Genomic DNA, 24,985 nt, shown 5'->3' with positions numbered 1-24,985 from the left:
TGGCTGGTGGGCGCCGCTCAGCCTGTGATTGGTCGGGGGGAGCAGGGCGGGACGGCCGAGGGGCGGTTCCCGGGCCGAGGCCGCAGGTTAATGCAGGCCCGGGTTCCAACGCCGGCTTCTTCTGTTGGCAGTTGTTCCGGCGCGTTCTTCCCGGGACGAGGTAAGGGGTCTTGGGAGGAGGCCGCCCACCACCCCTTCCTCTAGACCCCACATCTCGGGAGGGAGCTTGGATTTCTGTCTTGACTGCTCAGGCGGGGCTGCTGCGGGGGCCGGCATCCACCTGCCGAAGCCACGTGGCGCTAATAGTGGTCTGGGGCTGTGCGGGGACCGCTCCCTTAATGGCCCCCGGCGCTCGAGGTCCCAGCTGAGGGGTGACGGCGTTATGGGCTGTGCATCTATCTCCACATCTCTGTGGAGAATCCAGGATGGAGGCGTCCCGGTGGTGGGAGGCCGCCTGTCGGAGGGCAAGAGGCAGCCGGGCACTGGCCCTGAACGCCGAGGTGAGCAGACAGCAGGAGTGAAAGGCGTTTTGGAATGGCCGGGTTTTGCTAAGCAGCATTGGCCCGGACGGTGCACCGGTGCACCATCTGCAGCCCCAGAAAGGCCAAAATGGGCCTGCACTTAAGGCACGCGACAGCGAGAGGGGTTCTGGGTGGGTTGAGAGGCGCTACCTCCCACCCTTTCCGCGTGCTGAGGACGGGAAGAAGAGTTAATCACATGTGTGCCAGGTCCTGTTCTAGACTCTGGAGAACAGTAAGGGACGAAATGTGCCCTTATGGAAATTACATACTTCCTAGTGGAATGCTTTTCACACAAGATTTCATTTCATTCTCACAGCCCTAGGAATTGGCTGTTCTAAGCCATATAAAGTTGGGACTTGAACCCAGTTCTGACGCTGGAGAAAGCGATTTTAACACTATTGTGTTGTCTAGGTAGGAGGAACAGAATGGCTTATATTTGTGGTGTAAACCCAGAACTTTTTAAGAATTGGTAAAGTGGGGACGCCTGGTAAAGTCCTGCACTGGGCTCCCCACAGGGGAGCCTGCTTCTCCCACTGCCTGTGCCTCTGCCTCTCTCTCTGCCTCCCATGAATAAATAAATAAAATCTTAAAAAAAAAAAAATAATTGGTAAAGTATTGGCACTGATGATAAACGTAGACATTTGCAGCATGTGTGTGCCTCTTACCTCCCTCATTGAGTTCTTGTGAGGATTATGTGAATTATTGTGTCAAGTACATAAAATATTACTGGCACACGGGAAGTGCTACATAGAGTTTAGCTATGTAAACTTACTGTTTCATCTAGGTTTGGGGGTTTTGCCCCTCTTCCTACCAGCAGGCTTAACAGTCTACTTAAGACTACTGGAATGAAGGCAGATTTTTCTTGAATGGTTCTTAGCTATTTATGCATTCAACTAAAATATGTTTTTAAACATCTGCTAGCTGCATACCTGCTTCAGATCATTGGAGAGAAAGCTCTGTTCAGAAGCTTGATTAAGTAGATGCAAGATAAATGGCTAATTCAGAGGATACACTCCTGCAACCTACTCATCTCTAGCCTGTTGGTTCTGTTTTGAAAAAGGCAGGGCAGATTTCACTTTCTGAGTTGTCTGGTGTCTAACATCATGATTGCCTTGGGGTCACGGGAGTGTACCTGGGCCTGCGTGTGTAATTATTAACCTCATTGTCCAACTTTCTGTAGACAGCCTTGGCACCAGCTGTCACCTATCTCAAGTGGTCTTTGTGTTTGACCTTCTTGAGTCTGGCTGCCTTGATTTTCCTCTGGTGCAAGTGTTAGTGATGATGTTTTTCTTCCTGCCTTGGAATACTGACAGGGAAATCCTGAGTACTTTACTCCTTGCAAGAGGATATCCAGAGAGAGTTTGGAAGTCTGTTCTCTGAGCTCTGATACGGTTTGCCAGAGAAAATCAACTCTCTGTTTTTTTTTTGTTTGTTTGTTTTGTTTTTTTTTTAAGTAACTATATCCTCAGCACAGGACCTGAACTCAGACCCCAATATCAAGAGTTGCATACTTTACCAACTGAGCTAGTTAGGTGTCCCAGAACTCAACTCTAAGAAGGATGACTTCAGGAGAGGTAATGGATTGTTTCATTTTTTTCCTCTTTTCTCTATTTTTTTTCTTCTTTCCTCTCTCTTTCTTTTGGCCTTTAGTAGACAGAGGACCCGTCTAAGTGACCCCAAGCTTTGTGGCCTTGGGAAAGTAGGCCCTAGCTATTGTCAGATTGTTGGATGAATGGACAAGACTGGAGCTCTGGTTAGTGCAGGGTTGTGTGTATTGTTCAACATATTGGCTCAATCGATGTGGACCTTCCTAAGCATCAGTTTCCATTCTGCAAATTGAGATCTTGCATCCCCACATCTTTGAGCTGTGATATTTTCCTCAGAGCAAGAGAATTACTGGTTGGTCACCTGTTTGACCTCCAGCTCTCCCCTTGTTCCTTTTTTATTTTTTTTTAAGATTTTATTTATTTATTCATGAGAGACAGAGAGAGAGAGAGACAGAGACACAGGCAGAGGGAGAAGCAGGCTCCATGCAGTGAGCCCAACGTGAGACTCCATCCTGGGTCTCCAGGATCAGGCCCTGGGCTGAAGGCGGCACTAAACCGCTGAGCCACCAGGGCTTCCCTCTCCCCTTGTTCCTAGTAGCAGAATTATATTCCTTTGGAACTGGGGCCACCCTGGATGTGGTAGTGACCTCTTTAGGGAATACCTAGATGCAGTTTATGTGGGAAGAGGGAGAATAACTATTCTAGAGAAAACCTAGAAACCAGATAGGACTCAGTAGAGGAGAGGTAGACCATTTGCAATTTTGTGACCCAAAACTTGCTCTTACTTCTGTAACCAAGACAGGTTCTGAGTTTGACTTGAAAGAGTGATGTCCTCCATGCCCAGAGAGCCCAAGAATAAGTTGAAATGTATTTTAAGCAAGTAGTAAGTATTTTTAGAGGGCCTGAGAGAGCTACAGCAAGAACATTACAATCTGCCAGGGGAGGCCAACTTTATACAAATAACTGTATGTAACAAGAAAGTGATTACAAAGCTGAGTGTGTTGCAAATGAGGACAGGATGCTAGGAGAGTATATGACAGAAGGGTTTGAGTTTGCCCTGAAGGAGTCATGGAACTGTGCCCATTGGGGGCAGCAGGTGTAGGGGGAAATGTTTTGGACATAGAATTTAGATTTTTTTTTGGTCTTCTTTTTTTTAAGATTTTATTTATTTATTTATTTGAGAGAGAGAGAGAGAGAGAGAATGAGCAAGGGATGGAACATCTGGGTGGCTCAGTAGTTGAGTGCCTTCGGCCCAGGGTGTGATCCTGGAGTCCCTGGATTAAGTCCTGCATCGGGCTCCCTGCAGGGAGCTTGCTTCTCCCGTTGCATATTTCTCTGCCTCTCTCTGTGTCTCTCATGAACAAATAAATAAAATCTTAAAAAAGAAAAAAAAAAAAAAGAGAAAATGAGCAAGGGAGAGGGAGAAGCAGACTCCCTGTGATGTGAGGCTCCATCCCAGAACCCTGGGATCATGACCCAAGCTGAAGGCAAATGCTTAACCAACTGAAACACCCAGGCACCCCTGGCACCGAGGTCAGGACAGGAATTCCTATGCTGACCTCGGTAATGAAGATAAGGTTTCTTGAATAGTTTAGCAAATGATTACTCCTTCATGGTAGAAGTGCTTCCATGATGAAAGGCAGAGGACTTGCCAGTGTTGGGTTGAGAGTCAAGAGAGATGTCCAAGGACAGGCTGTGTGTGTGTGTGTGTGTGTTAAGAAGGAAACAGCATGTTCGGGACCCTGGGTGGCTCAGGCAGTTAAACTCCTGCTTTTGGCTCAGGTCATCATCCTGGGGTCCAAGGATGGAGTCCTGCATCAGGCTCCTTGCTCAAAGGGAGTGTACTTCTCCCTATGTCCCTCCTCCCAGCTTGTGTGCCCTCATGCTCTTTCTCTCTCTCTCTCTCTCTCTCTCTCTCTCTCTCTCTCAAATAAAGTCTTTAAGAAAAACAACAACAGGGCAGCCCCGGTGGCGCAGCGGTTTAGCGCCGCCTGCAGCCCGGGGTGTGATCCTGGAGACCCAGGATCGAGTCCCACATCAGGCTCCTTGCATGGAACCTGCTTCTCCCTCTGCCTGTGTCTCTGCGCCTCTCTCTCTCTGGGTCTCTCATGAATAAATAAATAAAATCTTTAAAAAAAAAAAAAAAAAAAGAAAAACAACAACAACAACAACAAAAACGGAAGCATAGCATGTTCTATTCAGCTTTCTCCAGGAGAGGGGTTGGGGCCCCAGCTTGGGGCTCTGGAATCCCAGACACTGTGTGATCTGCCAGCCAGGCCAGCAACTCCTTTTAGCCTCATGTAACTCTTGCCTCTCTCCCACTCTTGGGTTCAGTTGTGACTGCATGAAATACCTTTGGTCTTTGAACCGGCCTATAGGAGGTCAAGTCAGCTTTCCTTGGGCTTTGTGGCAGAGTGAGAGTGTCAGAATTCTAGCAGTGGACACTCGCTGTCTGGTTTCTAACTTCTCCAGAGGTTGCCACTCAATGGTGGCCTCAGGGCCAGGTGAGGGTGCCATGAAAACTCCAAGTTAGGCCTCCTCTTCTCTCCTGGCTCCTTCCTCCCAGGAAATGACCCACCTGCAGCATGTCAACTTGCTGAAGTCTCTCCCACCTCAACAAAAAATCTAAGAATTGACTATCTCTTCCTTTACTGCATTTGTTGGCTCCTCATGCCTCCTATGTCTCTGGTTTTTCTTTCTCATCTATTTGGACTTCCTTTGCCTCTTAAATATAGTGGTTTTCAGGCTATGTCCTTAGCACTTTATTCTTCCTATTCTGTGTGTCCTCACTGGAAAACTTTCTCTTAAACTACCTTAATGCTGCTGACTCATTATTTTATTTCTAACTCAGATCTCTGTACTTTCTTTTATTTTTTTTTTTTTTTTTTTTTTTTTTTTTTTTTTTTTTTTAAAAAAAATTTTATTTGAGAGAAAGCACATGAGCAAGGGGAGGAGCAGAGAGAGGGAGACATGCTGACTCCCCGTCAAGACCTGAGCCAAAGGCAGACGCTTAGCAGACAGAGCCACACAGGCGTCCCCTAGCCACACTTTAAATACTTCGTTGTCAAGGGCCATTTCTATCACTGCAGAAAGTTCTATCAGACGGTGCTATGTGAGATCTGACAGGAGAGGGAATTCAGTACTTCACAAATCAGGACACAACAGCAGCTCAGCTGAAAGGTCTCCCATTTATTACTGAACCAACCTACTGGTATAGAGGCATAGTAACAGAGAAAATCATTCCCTTGATAAGACATGTCTATTGGCCAGGTAGGAAGGATGTTTCCATATTGATAGGATAGGAACATGTGATCTCCATGTGGCTTAAATATGTGTACCAATTATGTTTGCTATTTCATGATGTGCGATGCTTCCTCACAGACCCAGCTTGGTTCTTCTCCAGTGTCTCCTCTTGGAGTTGTACCTGATTTTATTACCAGTTTTCATCCGAATCCACTGGGGAATAGGACGATTCTGCTTTTGCTTCTTGGCCAGGAATCGCTTGATTCTGAAAGTCTTGTGAGAAGACATGGCGATCACAGTCAACCACACGCAACCAGGATGGCGGCGGAAAGGAGAGAGCTGTACTTTCTTTTAATCCTAAATATCCATTTGCTGACAAGCTGGACCTCTTACTTAGCATATACTTGAATTCTTGTGCTAGGCACTGGGGTAGCAGTGCTGAGCAAAATGGACACCATCCCTGGCTCTAAGGAGCTAATGACCGAGAGAGGAAGGTCATTAATTAATTAATTAAAATAAAATCACAGAGTGTTTGAACAAACTGAAATAGTTCTGAAGAAAAAGAACAGAGCCAAGAGGGCTTATAGCAGAGCACCTGATCTACTGGTTGGGGGAGAGAAGGGTCAAAGGTCTTTCAAAGGAGTCCCTGAGGAAAGGTTTAAGTCCAGATCTGAAGGATGAGTAGGTGCTTCCTTGAAAGTAACTCTAGACTGTCCTGGAGAGCAAAAGTCTACATTTTGAGGGAGAGGGTGGAACCCTGATGTTATGTGATAATACATCTACTTTTCAGGCTGCCCTTTTAAAAAAAAAAAATTATTTATTCATGAGAGAGAGAGAAAGGCAGAGACACAGGCAGAGGGAGAAGTAGACTCACCGCAGGGATCCCAATGAGGGACTGGATCCCTGATCCAAGGATCTGAAGGTAGACACTCAACTGCTGAGCCACCCAGGTGTCCCTCAGGCTGCTCTCTATTCTGAGGTGGCTTTGCTGTGGCCTTCCCTTGCAGCTACAGTGGTACATTGGGCTCTGTGGAGGTGGGAGTCGTGGGTAGAATTCTCCTTTCATTTTACCACTACTTAATATAAAACTTTTTTTTTTTTTGAGTGCTCTGTAGCTTCCATCAGCAATGTATTTTCTTTCCCTAATACTCAAATACTGGCTTTGTTTGCTCAATTTTGTGAATGCTTTTGAATTTTGATGATTATATAACTCAAGATGACTTTTTTTTTTTTTTTTAGATTTTATTTATTTGACTGAGAGAGCACAAGGAAGGGGAGAGGGAGAGGCAGGCTCCCCACTGAGCAGGGAGCCAGATGCGGGGCTCCATCCCAGGACCCTGGGATCGTGACCTGAACCAAAGGCAGATATTTAATCAACTGCCCCTCAAAATGACTTTAAATCTTGCTCAACCTGTGCCTATGAGCTTGTAATATAATATATATGAAAAATCCTCAGGGTGATGTTTTTCTTTCTTTTAAAAAAATTTTTTTTAAGGCTTTATTTATTTATTCATAAGAGACACAGAAAGAGAGAGAGAAAGGCAGAGACACAGGCAGAGGGAGAAGCAGGTTCCATGCAGGGAGCCCACGTGGGACTCGATCCCAGGACTCCAGGATCATGCCCTGGGCTGAAGGCAGGCACTCAACCACTGAGCCACCCAAGGATCCCCCAGGGTACATTTTTCAAGGAAAAAAAAGTGACCTAGCAGTGGAAGATTGAGAGTTAAATTTGAAAATTATTCCTAAAAAAAGAAAGAAAGAAAGAAAGAAAGAAAGAAAGAAAGAAAGAAAGAAAGGAGGGATGAGTAGGTGTTAGGGAAGAGGGAAAGGAACAGTATTCTGGACCAGCAATGGCATTTATAGAGGACCTGAGACAGGTTGCAGCCTATTGCATTTAAGAAAGTCCCATGGCACCTGAAACTCACAACTCCTTGATTTTTCCCTTAAAGCCTATTTTTCTATATTCTTTGTCTCTGCACATTATGGTTTAAGCCAGGAACCCTGGGTATCACTCTAGATACTTGTGATGTATCAATTTAGCTAGGCCAAACAGCTCCCCACCCTGCTACCCAGGGATCCCCTGCATCCCCCTTCTGGTAGGCTTCCAGCCAGAGTGGGCCAGGAGGAAGAAGCAGCTGTTTTGTAGTACACACATCTCCCAGTTACTCGATCAAACATGAATTTAGGTGCTGTGGTGAAGGGATTTTGCAAATCAAACCAATTAAAGTCCTAATTGGTTAGCTTTGAGTTAATCTAAGGGGAGATTATCCTGGGTGGCCTGATTTAATCAGATGGAATCCCTTTAAAAGAGGGCTAGGCATCCCCTGGGGTCACAAGTCCTGCCATGGCTGGGCCTGCATTGCTTCCTTCCCTCCCCAGGATTGGCCTGACCCTCGCTAACTGCCTGCCCTGCTGGCTTCAGGCTTGCTGAGCCAACACCCACAATTACGTAAGCCAATTTACTAATTTCTTGTACTCAATCCATTTTCATATATTTATCAATATCACATGAATATATTTAAAGGATATGTATTTCCTATTGATTCTGCATCTGTGCTTGACACCTGACTAATAGAATATTCCTTTTATAACCAGTCATTTAGCAAATCCTGAGATTGTGCTGCTTTAAAAGTTTCTGTCCTTTTGTTCCCTCCTGTCCCAGTGCATCTGGGTTCACATGAGCCCCACCTCTTCTTGCTTGGATTACTCAAATTCCCGTTCAGCTGATCTCTCTGTATCCTCTGAGGTCCTCCCACACCAAAGTTTATTTTCGTGTCATTGCCCAGAGTTTTCTTTCTTTCTTTCTTTCTTTCTTTCTTTCTTTCTTTCTTTCTTTCTTTCTTTCTTTCTTTCTTTCTTTCTTTCTTTTTTTTTTTTTTTTTAAGATTTTATTTATTGGGCAGCCTGGGTGGCTCAGCGGTTTAGCGCCGCCTTCAGCCCAGGGCCTGATCCTGGAGACCCAGTCCCACGTCGGGCTCCCTGAGTGGAGCCTGCTTCTCTCCTCTCTCTGCCTGTGTCTCCGCCTCTCTCTCTCCCTGTGTCTCTCATGAATAAATAGATGAAATCTTTAAAAAAAACAAAAATATTTTATTTATTCATGAGAGAGAGAGAGAGAGAGAGAGAGAGAGAGGAGGAGACACAGGCAGAGGGAGAAACGGGTCTCCAGGATCATGCCCTGGGCTGAAGACGGCGCTAAACCACTGAGCCAGGGTGTCCAGGATCACCACACCCTGGGCTGAAGGTGGTGCTAAACTGCTGAGCCACCCAGACTGTCCCAGAGTTTTCTTTCTAAATGATACATCTGATCTTGTCACTCTGCTTAACACTTTTTAATGGCTTCCCGAAATTCTCAGGCAAAAATTAAAAAGACTTAGCTTTTTTTTTTAAGATTTTATTTATTTTTAAAAATTCTTTTTAAAGATTTACTTATTTATTTGAGAGAGAGTATGCGTGCATGGGGAGTGGTAAGCAGAGGGAGAGGGAAAGAGAGAATCTCAGATTCCCCACTGAGCACAGAGCTTGATAGTGGGGTTCGGTCTCACAACCCAGAGATCATGACCTGAGCTGAAACCAAGAGTAGGATGCTTAACTGACTGAGCCACCTAGGAGCCCCCTTAAAGATTTTATTTTTAAGTAACCTCTACATACAGTGTGTGGCTTGAAATCACAACCCCAAGATCAAGAATTACCCTAAAGCACCTCTCCAGTAGTACAGGTAATCTATACCAGTATCCCCAGCTCCTCTTTTCCATATGTTATAGCCCTATTGTCATTCATCTCACCTATACATAAGCTATAATCATCAAATTCATTGTTGCTGTTATTATTTTGAACCAACTGTTATCTGTTTAACTTAACAATTGGAATAAGAAAAATAAAAATTTTATCTTATCTCCATTTATTCCTTCTGACATTCTTTAGGTAGGTCTGAGTTTATGACCTATATCACTTTCTTTCTGAAGAATTTCTAGCACCTGGCAAGTCAGGTCTGTTGGTAATAAATTCCCTCAATTTTGCTTGTCTGGTAAAGCCTGTATTTCTCCTTCATTGTAAGGGATAATTTTGCTGATGTGGAAGTCTAGGTTGGTGGGGCTTTTATCTTTCAGTGCTTTAAATATTTCACTCTGTGCTCTTTGTGCTTGCATGGTGTCTGAGGAGAAATTCAATGAAGTGAACTTCCTCATATCTTTGTTCCTCTATAGGTAAGGTGTTTTCTTTTCCTTGCTTCAGACTTCTTGCTTGATTTTTTTTTTTTTTTTTTTTAGGATTTTATTTATTTATTTGAGAAAGGGAGAGTAAGTGAGAGAGAGCGAGGGAGCAAGTGAGCAACAGAAAGACTGAGCACAAGTGAAGGGAGGACCAGAAGGAGAGGGAGAAGCAGGTTCCTCACTGAGGAGGGAGCCCAAAGTAGGGCTCGATCCCAAGACCCCGAGATCATGATCAAGGGCAAGACGTTTCACTGACTGAGCCCAGGCACCCCTTTCCTTGATTTTCTTTGGCTTGATTTTCTGCAGCTTAAAATATAATATAACATGACTAGGTGTAGATTTTTTTTTTAAGACTTTATTTATTCATGAGAGACATAGAGGCAGAGACACAGGCACAGGGAGAAGCAGGCTTCATGCAGGAAGCCTGATGTGGGACTTGATCCTGGGACTCCAGGATCCCTCCCTGAGCCAAAGGCAGATAGATGTTCATCTGCTAAGCCACCCAGGCGTCCCCAGGTGTAGAGTTTAAAAAATTTTTAATTCTAGTATAGTTAGCATACAGTGTTATACTAGTTTCAGGTGTAAAACATAGTAATTCAACAATTTTGTACATTTCTCCGTTCTCATCATGATAAGTGTACTCTTAATCCCCTTTGCCTATTTCACCCATCGCCCTGCTTACTACCCCTCTGGTAACCATCAGTTCATTCTCTATAATTGAGGGTTTGGAGGTTTGTTGTTTTTTTTTTTTTTTTTTCAAAGATTTTATTTATTTATTTGAGAGAGAGAGCACAAGCCAGGGGGAGGGGCAGAGGTAGATGGAGAAGCCGACTCCCAGCTGAGCAGGGAGTCAGATTCAGGACTTGATCCCAGGACCCCGGGATCACGACCTGAGTCAAACACAAATGCTCAACCACTGAGCTACTCAGACATCCCGGTTTTTTTTGTGTGTGTGTCTGTCTGTGTTTTAAAGATCTTATTTACTTATTTGACAGAGAATGAGAGAGAGAGGGAGAGAGCACAAGCAGGGAGAACAGCAGGCAAAGGGAGAAGGAGAAGCAGGCTCCCTGCTGAGCAGGGCGCCCCGACGTGGGGCTCCATCCCAGTCCCAGAAAAAATGACTATTTTTTCCATCTCCCTGTCAGAAATACTAGAGGATTTTTCTCTGATCTTCACCCTGAGAACCTGGTGGACTCCTGAAGGTAAACTCAAAAGTGTGGCCCCCACACTCATGACCCTGGGATCATGACCTGAGCTGAAGGCAGATGCTTAATACTTAACTGACTGAGCCACCTAGGTGCCCCTAAATTCCTGTTCTGATAATTCCAAAATCTCTATCATCTGGTTCTGACACTTGCTCTTTCTTCAAACTATGGTTTTGTTCTTTAGTATACCTTGTAATCTTTTGTTGAAAGCCAGATGTGTGTGCAGTTTTACATTTTTCTGGTGAGATGTTAGGTTGTATTTACTGTTTGTGGAAACTCTAGGTGGCAGAGGTTAACATTTTCTTTGGTGTCCTTGTTTTGTCTCTCGTTATCTTTAGGTTTCTAAAGACTTTTTTTTTTTTTTTTAAGACTTCTTTTTTTTTTTTTTTTTTTTTTAAGACTTCTTAAATAGGGTCTGAGACTTGTGATTCTTTCTGTTATTCAGTTCTCCCTGTTATCACATAGGAGCATTGTACCACCTACAGTGGTCAAGTGTGTGAGAAGAGAGAGTGTTCTATAGTCCTGTGATTAGTTCTCAGACTTTGAGTGAGCCTGTACCCCTGGACCTTCACAAGTGCTTCTCAGGCTCTTCTCACCTTATTTAAATGAAACAGGAAGGTTAGGAAGGGCTGGAGTTGGGTATTTACCTTTTCCCAAATAAGTTAGATTCTACTAAAACCCAAATGGCTAGGCTCTGGTAAAATAGGCTCTTTTGAGGACAGGCCTTGATAAGAAGAACAGGGGGCTCTGGGTGTACTTCAGAATGACTACTTTTCAGGGCACCTGGGTGGCTCAGTGGTTGAGGGTCTGCCTTTGGCTCAGGTTGTGGGTCCTGGGATCAAGTCCCATATCAGGCTTCCTGCATGGAGCCTGCTTCTCTCTCTGCCTCTCTCTGTGTGTCTCTCATGAATAAATAAATAAAATCTTTTTAAAAAATGACTATTTTTTCCATCTCCCTGTCAGAAATACTAGAGGATTTTTCTCTGATCTTCACCCTGAGAACCTGGTGGACTCCTGAAGGTAAACTCAAAAGTGTGGCCCCCACACTCAAGATCGAATCCCCTTGGAATTTTTAATTTGTTCACATTGAGCTTCCAGCAATTTGTCAGTTATAGTTTAAGTTTTCCAATGGTACTTACCCAGAGGAGGGCTTCTGTTCCCAGCAAGCTGTCATTCTCTGTACTTGCCTGTCTCTCCATGTTTAGGGATGGTGGTTTGCCCTGTGACCTCAATTCATTGATGGGTCTAAGAAGAGTTGCTGATTTTTAGTTTGTTCAGCTTTTTTCTTGTTGGAAGGACAGGAGTGACAGTTTCCAAGCTCCTTACATGTCAGACCTGCCTTAGTTTTTCAAGACATGGATACCAGAACCCAGTTAGAGGCAAGAGTTCTAAAGTAAATCAGGCAGAATTAAAATCCTGGCTTTGTCACTGGCTATGCATGTGTGATTTGGTAAGGTTACTTTCTGTGCCTTGATTTTCTCATCCATAAATGGAGTTAGATTAAAGGGTATTTATTTCATAGTATTGTTGTGAAGATGGATTCAGAAAATGCACATCAAGTCCCAAGCAAAGTGACTGGCATAGAGTCAAAGCTCGGTGTTAGGTGTGATCATCATTATCTGGTCCCCATGTGTCCTGTGTGCCGTTAACACTGGCTCTTCTTCTTTTTTCTTTTTGGCCTGGAATGTCTCCTCTACCTAGCTAGCTAGCTAGCTAACTTCTACTCATCCTTCAAAACATTGTTTATTTCTTGTTTTTACAGAATGTGTTCAGAATGTCTCAACCGTTTTAGATAAGGTAACCATATAATTTATCATCCAGATCAGGACACTTTTGAGAGTGAAAGGGGCTGCTATTCATAATCACACCAGGACAACAGTCCTAGGACAACTGGGAGATATGGTCATCTCACTTTTAGATGCTGCTTCTCTGGTTTCCCACTGCCCTCACTGTCTGTCCACATCATTGTTCATGCCAAGGATGACATGTCCACACTGCCATCCTTGTTGCTCTACTTGTCATTTGCTTCCCATTCTGTAACTCCTTGAGGGCAGGCATGGTGCCTCACTCACAGCCATGGCCTGGGATCTTCCATAGGGCTGCATGCACCATACACGTGCACACACCACTCACACACAAATAATGAGAGTGATCATGCCACATTCATTTCTACCTTTGTCTGTAATTGTTCCTACTTTGAATATGATCCATGCCTTCTCCCTCCGTCAGATAAATCTATCTTCTGGGGCTCACATTCCATCTCTTCTGGAAGCCTCCTTTTCTTTTTCTTTTCTTTCTTTCTTTTTTTTTTTTTAAAGATTTATTTATTTATTTATGATAGACATAGAGAGAGAGAGAGGCAGAGACACAGGCAGAGGGAGAAGCAGGCTCCATGCCGGGAGCCTGATGTGGGACTCGATCCCGGGACTCCAGGATCGCGCCCTGGGCCAAAGGCAGGTGCTAAACTGCTGAACCACCCAGGGATCCCTGGAAGCCTCCTTTTCTAGCCGTGCTCCCCCATCTCTGCTTTCTCTCATCTCGTATTTACTGTATAGATTATATTCCGTTACCTGGGTAGGCTGTTCTTCCCCAGTTACACTCAGCTCAGGGTGTAACTGACAGGCACTGTGGACACAGGGACAGGCACTGTGTTGTCCCTTTTTCCTGCGTCTCCTACAGCATGATACAGCACAGGGTTGGCTACCCCAGGTACTCGGGAAACATGTTGGCCTGGCTACTCGGTCTGGTGCCCGTTCACTGGGGCCTTCCCAGGCCTAGTCAAGTGATACTAGTGGCTGGTGAAAGCAGAGGTTCTATAATGAGAGGTGCTCAGGGCTTCAGGGGCAGACTTTGGTTTGGGGGACAGTCCTCATTTTCCTTCTGTTCCTTAAGTCCACAGCTTTGTGTGTGAGCAACATGGAGGCTGATCTGTCTGGCTTTAACATCGATGCCCCCCGTTGGGACCAGTGCACTTTCCTGGGACGGGTGAAACACTTCTTCAATATCACAGACCCACGCACTGTCCTGGTACCAGAGCGGGAGCTGGACTGGGCCAAGGTGATGGTGGAGAAGAGCAGGTGAGCAGTTACGGGAAGGGACTGGAGGCACTGGGATCACACTGGTAGATCCCCTGGAGAGGAGGTGGAGACTGAATATGAGGGAAAAGGCAGAGCTCTCAGGAAAGAGGGAGCAGGATGACTTGGGGCGAGGGGCCTGGGAGGTAACTCTGTGTGTTGTCATTGGGTGGCAGAATGGGGGTCGTGCCACCAGGCACCCAAGTGGAGCAGCTGCTGTATGCCAAGAAGCTGTATGACTCAGCCTTCCACCCTGACACTGGGGAGAAGATGAACGTCATTGGGCGGATGTCCTTCCAGGTCCCTGGCGGCATGATCATCACGGGCTTCATGCTCCAGTTCTACAGGTAGAACCTTGGAGCGAGGCAGTGGGCAGTGTGTCCATGTGGATCTGCTAGGCAGGGAGTCATATAATGATGAGAATAATAACCATCTTTATGGACCTCTTCCCAAATACCAGGCACTGTGCTAAATTCTTTGTGTTACCTCATTTAATTTTCTCATCAGCCTTACAGAGAGACACTATCGTCATCTCCATTTTATAGATGAAGAACCGAGGTTCTAGAGAGGTTATGTAACTTGTCTAAGTTGACACAGCCAGGAAATATGGGTGACTGGGTGTTAACTTGAGGTAGTTGTCTCTAGAACTCTCTCAATGAATAAGCCATCCTAATCCCCTCTTTAGAAAGTACTTATTCAACAATGAAATTTAATGTATGTTTATTTTAGAATTTATTTTATTTATGTACTTTCTGCAGAGAGAGAGCACGTGAACGGGGAGGGGGTGGGGAGGACGGGGGCAGGGTGGCCACGGGGAGGAGCAGAGGGAAGGGGAGAGAGAATCCCAAGCAGGTTCAACCCCCAGTGCAGAGCCTGATCTGGGGCTTGATCTCACAACTCTGAGATCATGACCTAAGCCAAAATCAAGAGTCAAGCACTTAACCAACTGATCTGGCCAGGTGCCCCTAATGTATTTTTATAATGTGATGTCTTAGTAAAAAATATGAGATGATCTCCCCCCATACCACCCTTAAAATAGGAAGACCTTTTCAGCCTGATGGAGAGAGAATAAACTTTCTCTGTAGCTACTGGATATTTTATTCCCCTTCTCCTTCCTCTCTTACTTCTGCTCCCCTCCCCCATGCATCTATTTGTCCAGTTATTGAGCCAGGCCTTGGGCCTGGTGTTGAGAATATAAAAACTTAGCCCCTCCCTTAAAGGAGCTTCCAGTTTTGTTGAGGAGACCAACAAGTAAACAGTTATAGCTCAGCTTGCTAGGTGGTAGGTCAGAGGGAGAATATGGAGTTGTGAGAACAGGGAGCACAAAATGACTCACTGTTCCAGAAAGGGCAGGGGAAGGGTCACGAAGGTTCCCAAGAAGAAGTGACCTCTCAACAGAGCAATATTTAGCCATGTATGGAAGGTTTTGTGTGTGTGTGTGTGTGTGTGTGTGTGTGTGCGTGCGCGTGCGTGTGTAGATACTCCAGCCTATGCAAAAGCCTTGGTGCGTGAAACAACGTGGGAACAGTTTGGGGAACAGCAGGCAGTCTGGTTTGACTGGTGTACACCAAGGCCTCCCTTCCATTGGACTCTTCTTTGCCCTCTGGGCCTCCTTTATGGTAGGACGATGCCGGCGGTGATCTTCTGGCAATGGGTGAACCAGTCCTTCAATGCCTTAGTCAACTACACCAACAGGAATGCAGCTTCCCCCACGTCCGGCAGGTAGGAGACTGGAATTCTAGGCTGTCCATCTGGGTATGGAGCAGGTGCCTGTCCTCTTGTCTCCAGGGACACAGCCCTTCTGAAGGGCTCTCAGGCTGTCTTTGGGTGAAGGTCACACAGAGCTGGTGACCAAGCCCCCCTCTTAGGGTTTGCAAGTATTTTCTGCGGCTAAGAGAATATTTTCCTAGACCAAAGTTCATTCATTCATTCATTCTCAAGTATTTCTTTCTTTTTTTTTTTTTTTTAAAGATTCTATTTATTTAAGAGAGAGAGAGAGTGAGCAAGCAGGGTTCGGGGGCGGGAGGGAGAGGGAGAAGCAGACTCCCCACTGAGGAGGGAGTTTGACAGGGTCTTGATCCCAGGACTCTGGAATCATGACCTGAGCCAAAGACAGATGCTTAACTGACTAAGCCACCCAGGCACCTTCAGCTATTTCTTGAGTAGTTGTTAAGTGCCAGGCATGGTTCTAGGGTCTTTATTCTTGTGGAATTTAAGGTATTTTAAAGCAAACAAGCACTGTAATCTTAGCTTGTGAGTCCTGCCATTAAGGAAGCAAAGAGGTGACAGGATAGCAAACAGAAGAGGGACGTCTTTGTGGATGGGCTGGTTGGGGAAGTCTTTTCTGTGGAGTGCATGTTTCTGCTGATTTCTGAAGGATAAAGATTTAGCCTACAGAAGAATTCCCTGGAGAGGGAGCAGCAGCATGCAAAGGTTTTAAAGCAGTAGAGTTTGGCATGTTTAAAGTACTGAAAGGGGGCCAATGGGACTGGAGCGTTGTGTGTGTGCTTAGGAAGGGGATGTAACAAGATGAGACTGGGGAGAGTGCTCATGAGCTTCTCAGGCATGAAGCCTCATTTCCAGACTTTCTCAATCAAGCCATGATCTTGCCCTCAGCTGGCAGGGCTCCCCACTCCCAAGCGTGTCTCTCCTCCACTAGGCAGATGGCCATTTCCTACATCACAGCCACAACCACTGCGGTGGCCACTGCTGTGGGCATGAACATGTTGACAAAGGTACTGTGTGGGGCTGCTGTGGGCATGGTGGCCACTAGGTGGCAGCAAAGTCCTAGGGAAAACATTCCCCCTCCCAAGCCTGGCTTTGCCCTTGTTTGGGTGAGTTGGGTATGGCCAGAGCCCAGCCAACTAGTGGGAAATGTACCAGAACTCTCCCCAGGTTGTTCTTTCTCGGGTCTTTGAGGGAATTTGGGTTCCAAGACTAAGTGTCTGAATATGCATCAGTAGTGAAGTCTGATTACATTTTGTAGTCCTTAAGCCCCCTCCCCTCCCATCTCCAGTGAACTCTGTTGTTCCCTTCCCCCAACAGAGAGCTCCACCCCTGGTGGGCCGCTGGGTACCCTTTGCTGCTGTGGCTGCTGCTAACTGTGTCAACATCCCAATGATGCGACAGCAGTGAGTATGGGGATCCCTTTTACAAATTACAAGGTTAGTGGGGCAAGGGCAGGAAACCATGGCAGTGGGTAGCTTTTGGGGACTGAGGTGGGTATGGGGAGGGTCGCTGGGCTGCACCTCTGAAGGGTTCCAAAGGATTGGCTGCTCCAACGGTGATGGCCATTGGGAGTGGCAGGTGACTTAAGTTTAATCCATGATAAGTATTGTGGGAATCATTGTTTGGATGGTGTGGGATGGCAGGGAGTGGGGTGGACCTATGGGGATTTATATAAGATCATGTCCTTTCAACTGCAACTGTATTGAAGTTGTGAACTCTGCCTACTTCCAAAGCCCTGGTTGATGGCTTACAGAATGAAATGTAGCAGAGGGAGGTGTCCAAAGATAGAACAGAGCCAAGAAGCTTTGAAAGAAGCCAGAGGAATAGATAGATGTTTTCCAGGCACCTGGCTCTAAGCTTCCCAGCAGGAAAGGTAAAAGGAGAAACCCGTGTGTCTTGCAGTTCTTGTTTTTTGACTAGAGAAAGCATAGATATTCCTCTGCTGTAAAACCTTTTTTTTCTGCGGTAAAACTTAATGATGTAGTATACATAAAGCACTCACGATAGCGCCTGGGAGATATCACATGGTATGTGTTAGCTTTTATTGCTCCCATCACCATCATCATTGCCTTCATCACCAACACCAGTATCCACAAGCCACGTTTTCTTGGGACTGCCAGCAAATGGGTACATTTCACAACAGCTCTTGCAGAAGGAGCACACTACCAGAATAGTCATTCATACACACTGTTCCTCTCCTCTTTCCCTCCCCCATCCAGGTGCTCCTTCCCAACAAAGGAAGGAACCCCAGCCACCTACCTGCTCTGGGGTTGAGTGCTTTCAGGAACTGGCCTGAGAAGAAGCACAGCTAGTGTTTGTGGAGCAGTCACTCTGTTCTGCTCAGTCACGCTGAACTAAGCACTTTGCAGGCATTGTCTCCTTTAATCCTCACCAATACTATGACCTGGGTGCCATGTCTGATCCCCATCTTGCAGGGGATGATAACTGAGTCTTCAGAAGGATTGGGGAACTTGCTGCAGTTCAGAAACTTACTCTGCAGTTTGAGGATTCAACCCAGGCAGTCTGAGCCCCGGCCTAGCTCTCTTAGCCACTGCCCTAGATCACTTCTGAGACACCACTCACTGAAATGCAAAAGGAAGACCAAAGGGACAGGTACAGGAGGTGGCTTCCTAGAGCTTGAGTGTGCTTGGTCCCCTAGTGTGTCACATCACTGGCAGGCTTCCAGGACCCCTTTCCCACGTCCAGCAACTCCTGTCCATGTTTAGGGAACTCATCCAGGGCATCTGCGTGAAGGACAGGAATAACAATGAGATTGGACATTCCCGGGTAAGCAGAGGCATCCCTTTGGGATGGGAGGAGGGAATTCTCTCTTATACCCTGTCCTGTTCTTACTACTCTGATTAGAGCAGGCCCTCATTCTGTTACAGGATTCCCCTGATTCCATTCTCATTCCCCTTGATTTCCCTACTTTCTTGTTCAGAACAGGCTTGTCATGTCTTTTCTCCATCATTTCTGGTCCTGAAGCCATAAAAATCTAGCTGGGTGAGAACACAGCTCCTGGTGGATCCATCCCCTTTACCACTTCTGACTTGACCCTGACCCTTGACTCAGCCCTTTGATACAGTCCATGGATACTGAAAGGGTCATTTCTGACAATTTACTCTTTTCTTTCCTCAGAGAGCTGCGGCTATAGGCATCACCCAAGTGGTTATTTCTCGGATCACCATGGCAGCCCCTGGCATGAGTAAGATAGAGAAGCCTTCCCATCCTGGCAGTCCCTGGAACACATGATGGAGGCCTTAGCCACACTTAGCTTTTGGATGGGAGGTGGGGCCCCAGCCTCTACAGCCATGCTTCTCAAACTTTTCCCACCACAATAAAAAAATTCCTTGATGTGATAGAGATTGTAGCTAATGCTACAGTGGTAATCATTTTACAGTGTATAAACGTATCAAATCCACATGTTGTATATGGTATACCTACATAGTGCTGAATGCAGAAACCCATGAGAGAACCACACTGTAGTTAACCACACAGTTAATCAGAGGTCTAGGGAAGAAAGTTCTTTTCATTCCATAGATATTCCTTAAGTACCTTCACTGTGTTGGACACAGTGCAGGGTGCCAGGAAGACAGTGGTAAAGAAAATAAATCCCCTGCCCTGGTTTTGCTTCCAGCAGGGATATGTTACAAAGTAGGATACGAGATTGGTTTGCATGAGCCTTCAAAGATTTGAGTTTTGAGAAGGACTCTTTGGGCCTGCGGTACATGCCCTATTAGAGGTGTGCAGGGGGAGAAGTTTGGGAAGCACCCTTCTGCTAGGTCTTGGGGGACGTGACCATGCCTACACAGTCTTCCATTCCAAAAGTATTTTCTGGAACTTTTGGGGAGGTGGGGGGAATCACCTGGTCCCTAATCTGATTTTGGAGAGTCTTACAACCCTCCCACTGAGTTCTCCCTGGTCTCTTCTAGTCTTGCTGCCAGTCATCATGGAAAGGCTGGAGAAGCTGCATTTCATGAAGGTGAGTGGGGTTCGCTTTTGCATCTCTTTTTCCCAGAGCCCCCCAGCCACATCTACACGTAAGAGCTCCTGATCCTCATCCTTCCCTCTAGTAATTGGCCTTCATCTCGCTCAAGAAGGGCCCATACCAGTCCCTGCCAGCTGCCTGCTTTAGATGCCATAGCCTGTTGCTTGGCCTTACCACAGAGAGCGAGAGGAGCCCCTCTCTCCTTTCCTTCATGGCCAGGATTTTTGTGCCTGTGGGTTTCCAGCTGGCTGATCAGGGGTAGGGCAGGTGTGGGGTTCACATTAAGAACCTTCGTATGTCTTATGTGGGTCTTTCCTTTGTTTTTGTGCAGAAAGTCAAGGTCCTGCATGCCCCATTGCAAGTTCTGCTGTCTGGGTGCTTGTGAGTAGCATGTTTTCTTGGTTTGGGTCCTATGGTAGCTTGGGCACCTAAGAACTATCTTCTTGTGTTTCCAGTGCTGGAGAACATGTACTCCTTTACCTGACTTCCATAGTGCCTGAGCTTAGAACACCCGTGGGCCATCCAGAGAGCTCTTGCCCCATCTTTGTTGAGGGCACCAGGCTGGCTAGGCCCCATGCACACATCTGCACGTGTGGGCTCCCTCCTGTCCTCTGACCTGCAGACTCAGGAAGAGATGAAAACCACAATACAGTCCCACTGCAAAAAAGAAATGATAATTCTAGGGGCGCCTGGCTAGCTCAGTTGGTAAGGCATGTGACTTTTTTTTTTTTTTTTAAGATTTTATTTATTTATTCCTGAGAGACACTGAGAGAGAGAGAGGCAGAGACAGAGGGAGAGGGAGAAGCAGGCTCCATGCAGGGAGCCTGATGTGGGACTCGATCCCGGGTCTCCAGGATCATGCCCTGGGCTGAAGGTGGCACTAAAACGCTGAGCCACCCGGGCTGCCTTGCATGCGACTCTTGATCTCAGGGTTGTGAGTTTGAGCCCTATGTTGGGTGTGTAGAGATTACTTAAAAATAAAGAATAAAGGGGATCCCTGGGTGGCGCAGCGGTTTGGCGCCTGTCTTTGGCCCAGGGCGCGATCCTGGAGACCCGGGATCGAATCCCACATCAGGCTCCCGGCGCATGGAGCCTGCTTCTCCCTCTGCCTGTGTCTCTGCCTCTCTCTCCTTCTCTCTGTGTGACTATCATAAATAAAAAATAAAAAAATTAAAAAAAAAGAATAAAAAAAAATAAAAATAAAGAAGTGATAATTCTATGACAGTGACAGAGGTGTTAGCCTATGCTCTGGTTGTCACATTGCAGCGTATCACTGTATTGAATCAGCATGTTATACACCTTACCTGTACACAGTGTTGTACATCAGCTATATCTCAATATAAATAAACTAAGTAAATAAATAAATAAATATACTGAGACATAAAAAAAATGAGGGGACAGCCTGGGGCTTCAGGTGTCCCAACCTCACACAAAAGGCAAATACTATTAGTCACAGCAACGTGCTTCGGTGCCTGCCAGTGACTGGCCACATCCTAGCATCAGTAACACTTTGTGAGGCCACGGCGCTAATGACAGCAACAGAAACAACCAACACATGCAGAAGGTGTTCTGTGTGTCCCCATTGTGCTCATGCTCCACATCTATAATTTCACTTAATCCCCTCTGCCCCAAAGGTCTAGGTCCTGTCATCATCTCCTTTTACAAATGAACAATCCGGGACACCTAGGTGGCTCAGTGGTTGAGCGTCTGCCTTTGGCTCAGGTTGTGATCCTTGGGGTCCTGAAATCAAGTCCCACAGGGAGCCTGTTTGTCCCTCTGCCTATGTTTCTGCCTCTCTCTGTGTCTTTCATGAATAAATAAATAAAATTTCAAAAGTAAAAATAAAAAAAACACAAACGAAGATCCCAAGGTTTGGTGAGATGAGACTTGCCCAGGGCTCTGTAGCTCATAATTGCTGGAGTTCAGGTCGGATTCCCGACAGTTTCACACACCATGCTACCTTCTGCTATTGAGTCACCCCTGAGTGAGTGGTTCCCATGGGTTGAACACCACAGCAGCCCTGCAGAACAGGCACTCGTGTCCTCCCTCTGCTGGCTCAGGGCTCACTTGCCCAGGTTCACACAGCAAGTGAGTAGCCAAGTGGGATCTGAACCCTGTTCTGTCAGATTCCCATGTTCTGTAAGACAGGGCCCTGGCCCTGAAGCATCTGAGGACCTTAGAAATACTATAGGCCCTTCCCCAGGCCTACTGCATTAGCATTTCCTCTTTTTTTTTTTTTTTTTTTAAGATTTTATTTATTTATTCATGAGACTACACAGAGAGGAGAGAGAGAGAGGCAGAGACACAGGCAGAGGGAGAAGCAGGCTTCATGCAGGGAGCCTGATGTGGGACTCCATCCAGGGTCTCCAGGATCTCCAGGATCACACCCCGGGCTGTAGGCGGCGCTAAACCGTTGAGCCAGCGGGGCTGCCCAGCGTTGCCTCTTTTTTTTTTTTTTTTTTTCCAGCGTTGCCTCTTAATGAGCTCCTCCAGGTGCTTGTGTGCTCGGGGAGGTTGGAGAGACTGCTTGGTTCTGTTGTTGGCCAGCCTAGGGGTTCATGGCCGGGGGGCAGGACCTTGGGTTTTATACTCCTCACTGCTCAGTGCTTGTGGTCTTTAGGGCTGCTACTTATAATCCCAGTGCCTTTGTTATCTTCTCCTGCCTTTATTATCTTCACCTGCTTGAACGACAGGTGGATGTGGAGTGAGGGATGGGAGGTAGAGGAGGCCAATTTCATGCCATGCCAGAATGAATATCCTGGCACTGAGAGGCCAGGAGAAGAGTTGTAGGAAGGGGAGCCATGGGGCAATGTGGAAAGCAGGGTAGTGATGGGCATCTCCCTACTTCCTTTGGGGGGCTCAGAGATGGGGTGTGAGCAGGTCTGTAGGAGATGTCCCTAACGATTTGTTTCTTCTTCTTCCAGCCTCATCTTTATGGTGCCAGTGGCATGTGGGCTCTTCCCACAGAAATGGTAATAGTTCTTTGCTCCTCACGTTACCAAATGCCCTGTTCCTGTTCCCCCTGACCTGCCTGCTGTCCTGAAGCAGACCAGGATGGGCAGGAAGGGCACCCTTTGCCAAGGACAGGTGCCTATCAGCCTAAACTCTGGGCCTCTTAACTCTGGATGAATGGTAAACCAAAACAGATCTCTCAGGGGCAGAGGGATGAGTTGCTCCCTCCCAGTCGAGGAAGGGCTGCCCTGGAGAGAAGTAGGGGGACAAGAGACTTTCTGTCCCCGTTGGTTGGGTTGTTAGACACATCTTCTCTGGCTAGATCTGGTCCTTGAAATTGAACAAAGGGATAGGTACTTATTCTGGTTTGTGTTCGCTTGGGGCTGGATGACTCGGACCTCTCTACTTCCCTTGTATGCCTTGGCAGGGAAGGAGTGTGCAAAGTGATGATGGAAGAGGGAAACAAAGCATCAGACTGGGGGAGGGAGAGGACTAGCTCCAGGAGACTAGGTGTAGCTTGGATGTACACCAAGAAGATACCAGGTTCCTTTGCCTTCCTACTCATATTTCAGTATCCTCTGCAGGCATCGCCTGGGTTCAAGCACTGTGCTTATAATCTAACAGAGAAGATGGAAGTTTAGCAGCAGGGAGAATACAGTCAGGCCTGAGTAGAAGAAAAAGCAACATATTATGTTGTACAGGGGCCATTAGTTCTGACGCAAAAATCAGGAAGGGCTTCTTAGAGGTGGCATTTGAGTTAGATTTTATCTGCTGGTAATTTGTTACTTGTCCAGTTGGCATGCCCATAATCCCCTTCTTTTCTCTTTTCAGTGAATTGTCAGTTTCTTATCTGGAACCAGAACTCCAAGACACTATCAAGGCCAAGTATGGAGAACTTATGCCTTATATCTACTTCAATAAGGGCCTCTAAATGCCCCGTCCCAGCAAGGACCAGTCTGCACCCATACTCACCAGCCTTTCCTTAGCTGCCTTGTACACCTGTGCCCTCATTCCTCTGCCAAAGGGACCTGAAAGTTAGGGTGCATTTGGGGGGTGGGGAGCCTCATGTTTTCATCCAGGCATCTGGGTTATTGGACTCCAGGGGATAGAAGTGAACAAGGGGAGCAAAGGCCAAGCCTTCTTTCTGCTACCCCCTTAACCACCATCCCCTGGAGACCAGGAGTTGAGACATCCTGGGGAGAAGTTGCTAGAACCTGGGGGGAGATACTCAAGCAAACCATATGAAAAAATTAGGAAACCTTTGGGATTCTAGTTCCAGCCAGGAAGGGGGAAGAGCCCCTGGGACTAAGGAAAGCTCCTACCTCTGTTTCTTCTTCCCTTCTTCCTCATCTGTGTCACAATACAGAATGTTTGCCCCTGTAATTCTAGCTAACCCAGGAAGGGAGAGGGAAGAAGTCTTTGTCCCCTTGGGGCTCTTCTCCATTCTTCCCCCTTCTTGTCCCCAGTGCCCCCTTGTCAGAAGGTGTCTTTGGGAGTGCTGCTAGGCTTGGGTTGATCAGGCATCTGGGAGTTCTTAGTGCTAAAAAAAAGGCCATCACATGAGGCTACAAAGTTTCATGGTGCTCTGAGCCTGTAACACTGAATCTGTTCTGTGCCAAAATCCTGTCCGATTTTACATCTCTGTGTTTAAAAGATAAGTCCACTAACTATAAGTAAAAAGGATTGTATGGAGGTATTAATTACACATTTTAGTGGGTATATTTTCCTAGCTGCCTCTTTTCCTCAGCCCATTGGGCTAAACACCAAAGACTGGTGTGTACTGAATAGGAAAGTTTTATTTGGATATCTCCGAGAAGTAATCAACCAGGACCAAAGAGCCTGGAAGGACACACAGCAAAGTGCAGCCATTTATCCTTTTCCCTCTCAGCTGCTCTAGGTGATTTTTCAGGCTCAGGAGGTTGGGGTGGGGGTGGAAGGGGACCATTGTGGCTTACCTGGGATCAATCTCTGTATTGAGTTCTAATAGAATTTACTGACCATTCAAAGGATATCACTGTGAATCAAATAAATTTCTTGAAAGAGCACAAGGAACTGTCTGCAGACTGAGTTAATAAAGCCGGAACGAAAGCAGGATCTGGTCTGATTTTGTCCTTGGTGTGGAAGAGGTTGCAAGAATTATAAGGGGAACTGCTCTGATGCCTGGAGGCCATTGTTTATTTCCCATTCTGCAAAGGAAAAGTCCACCCATCTTTGCTGGAGACTCCAAAATGGGAACTGTTGTTTCAGAGCAGTAGTTGATGAACTATGATGCCAGGGTCCAGAGTCACTTGCTACTTGTTTCTGTGTGCCTGGAACTAAGAATGTTTTATATTCTTAAGGGGGGGAGGGGAGACACCAAGAATATGTGGCATGCAAAACATAAAATATTTGCTTTCTGACCCTTTATACTAAAAGTTTCCCCTACTCCAGAGCCATGGTTTTTTGTTTTTGTTTTTGTTTTTGTTTTTCTAAGATTTTATTTATTCATAGACACAGAGAGAGGCAGAGACACAGGCAGA

At 46.3% G+C, this 24,985-nt stretch overlaps 2 protein-coding genes across 9 annotated transcripts; one reads left to right on the top strand and one right to left on the bottom strand.

The window, feature by feature from the left end:
• The first annotated feature begins 30 nt into the window (after positions 1-30).
• Positions 31-24,557, top strand: SFXN2 (sideroflexin 2). 8 transcript variants are annotated; one of them, XM_041743915.1, is made up of 15 exons: positions 87-160; positions 7,691-7,760; positions 10,665-10,721; positions 11,688-11,744; positions 13,617-13,801; positions 13,975-14,145; positions 15,422-15,520; positions 16,458-16,533; positions 16,844-16,929; positions 18,253-18,313; positions 18,665-18,731; positions 19,459-19,508; positions 19,846-19,895; positions 22,439-22,486; positions 23,298-24,557. In XM_041743915.1, exons 5-15 carry the CDS (start codon positions 13,641-13,643, stop codon positions 23,395-23,397), a joined length of 969 nt encoding a protein of 322 aa, XP_041599849.1. In that variant the 5' UTR covers positions 87-160; positions 7,691-7,760; positions 10,665-10,721; positions 11,688-11,744; positions 13,617-13,640; the 3' UTR covers positions 23,398-24,557. The 8 variants fall into 8 exon arrangements, with proteins under 8 accessions (XP_041599848.1, XP_041599844.1, XP_041599850.1 ...); XM_041743910.1 differs by lacking the exon at positions 7,691-7,760 and having other exon boundaries at positions 73-160; positions 13,624-13,801; XM_041743918.1 differs by lacking the exon at positions 11,688-11,744.
• Positions 5,238-5,661, bottom strand: LOC121484530 (60S ribosomal protein L39). Its single transcript, XM_041743920.1, has one exon. The coding sequence runs from the start codon at positions 5,597-5,599 to the stop codon at positions 5,444-5,446; it is 156 nt and encodes a 51-aa protein (XP_041599854.1). The 5' UTR covers positions 5,600-5,661; the 3' UTR covers positions 5,238-5,443.
• Positions 24,558-24,985: the final 428 nt, after the last annotated feature.

The sequence above is a fragment of the Vulpes lagopus genome, chromosome 2, assembly GCF_018345385.1.
Source record: "Vulpes lagopus strain Blue_001 chromosome 2, ASM1834538v1, whole genome shotgun sequence".
Taxonomy (NCBI): domain Eukaryota; kingdom Metazoa; phylum Chordata; class Mammalia; order Carnivora; family Canidae; genus Vulpes; species Vulpes lagopus.
This window is presented reverse-complemented; position numbering and strand designations above follow the sequence as displayed.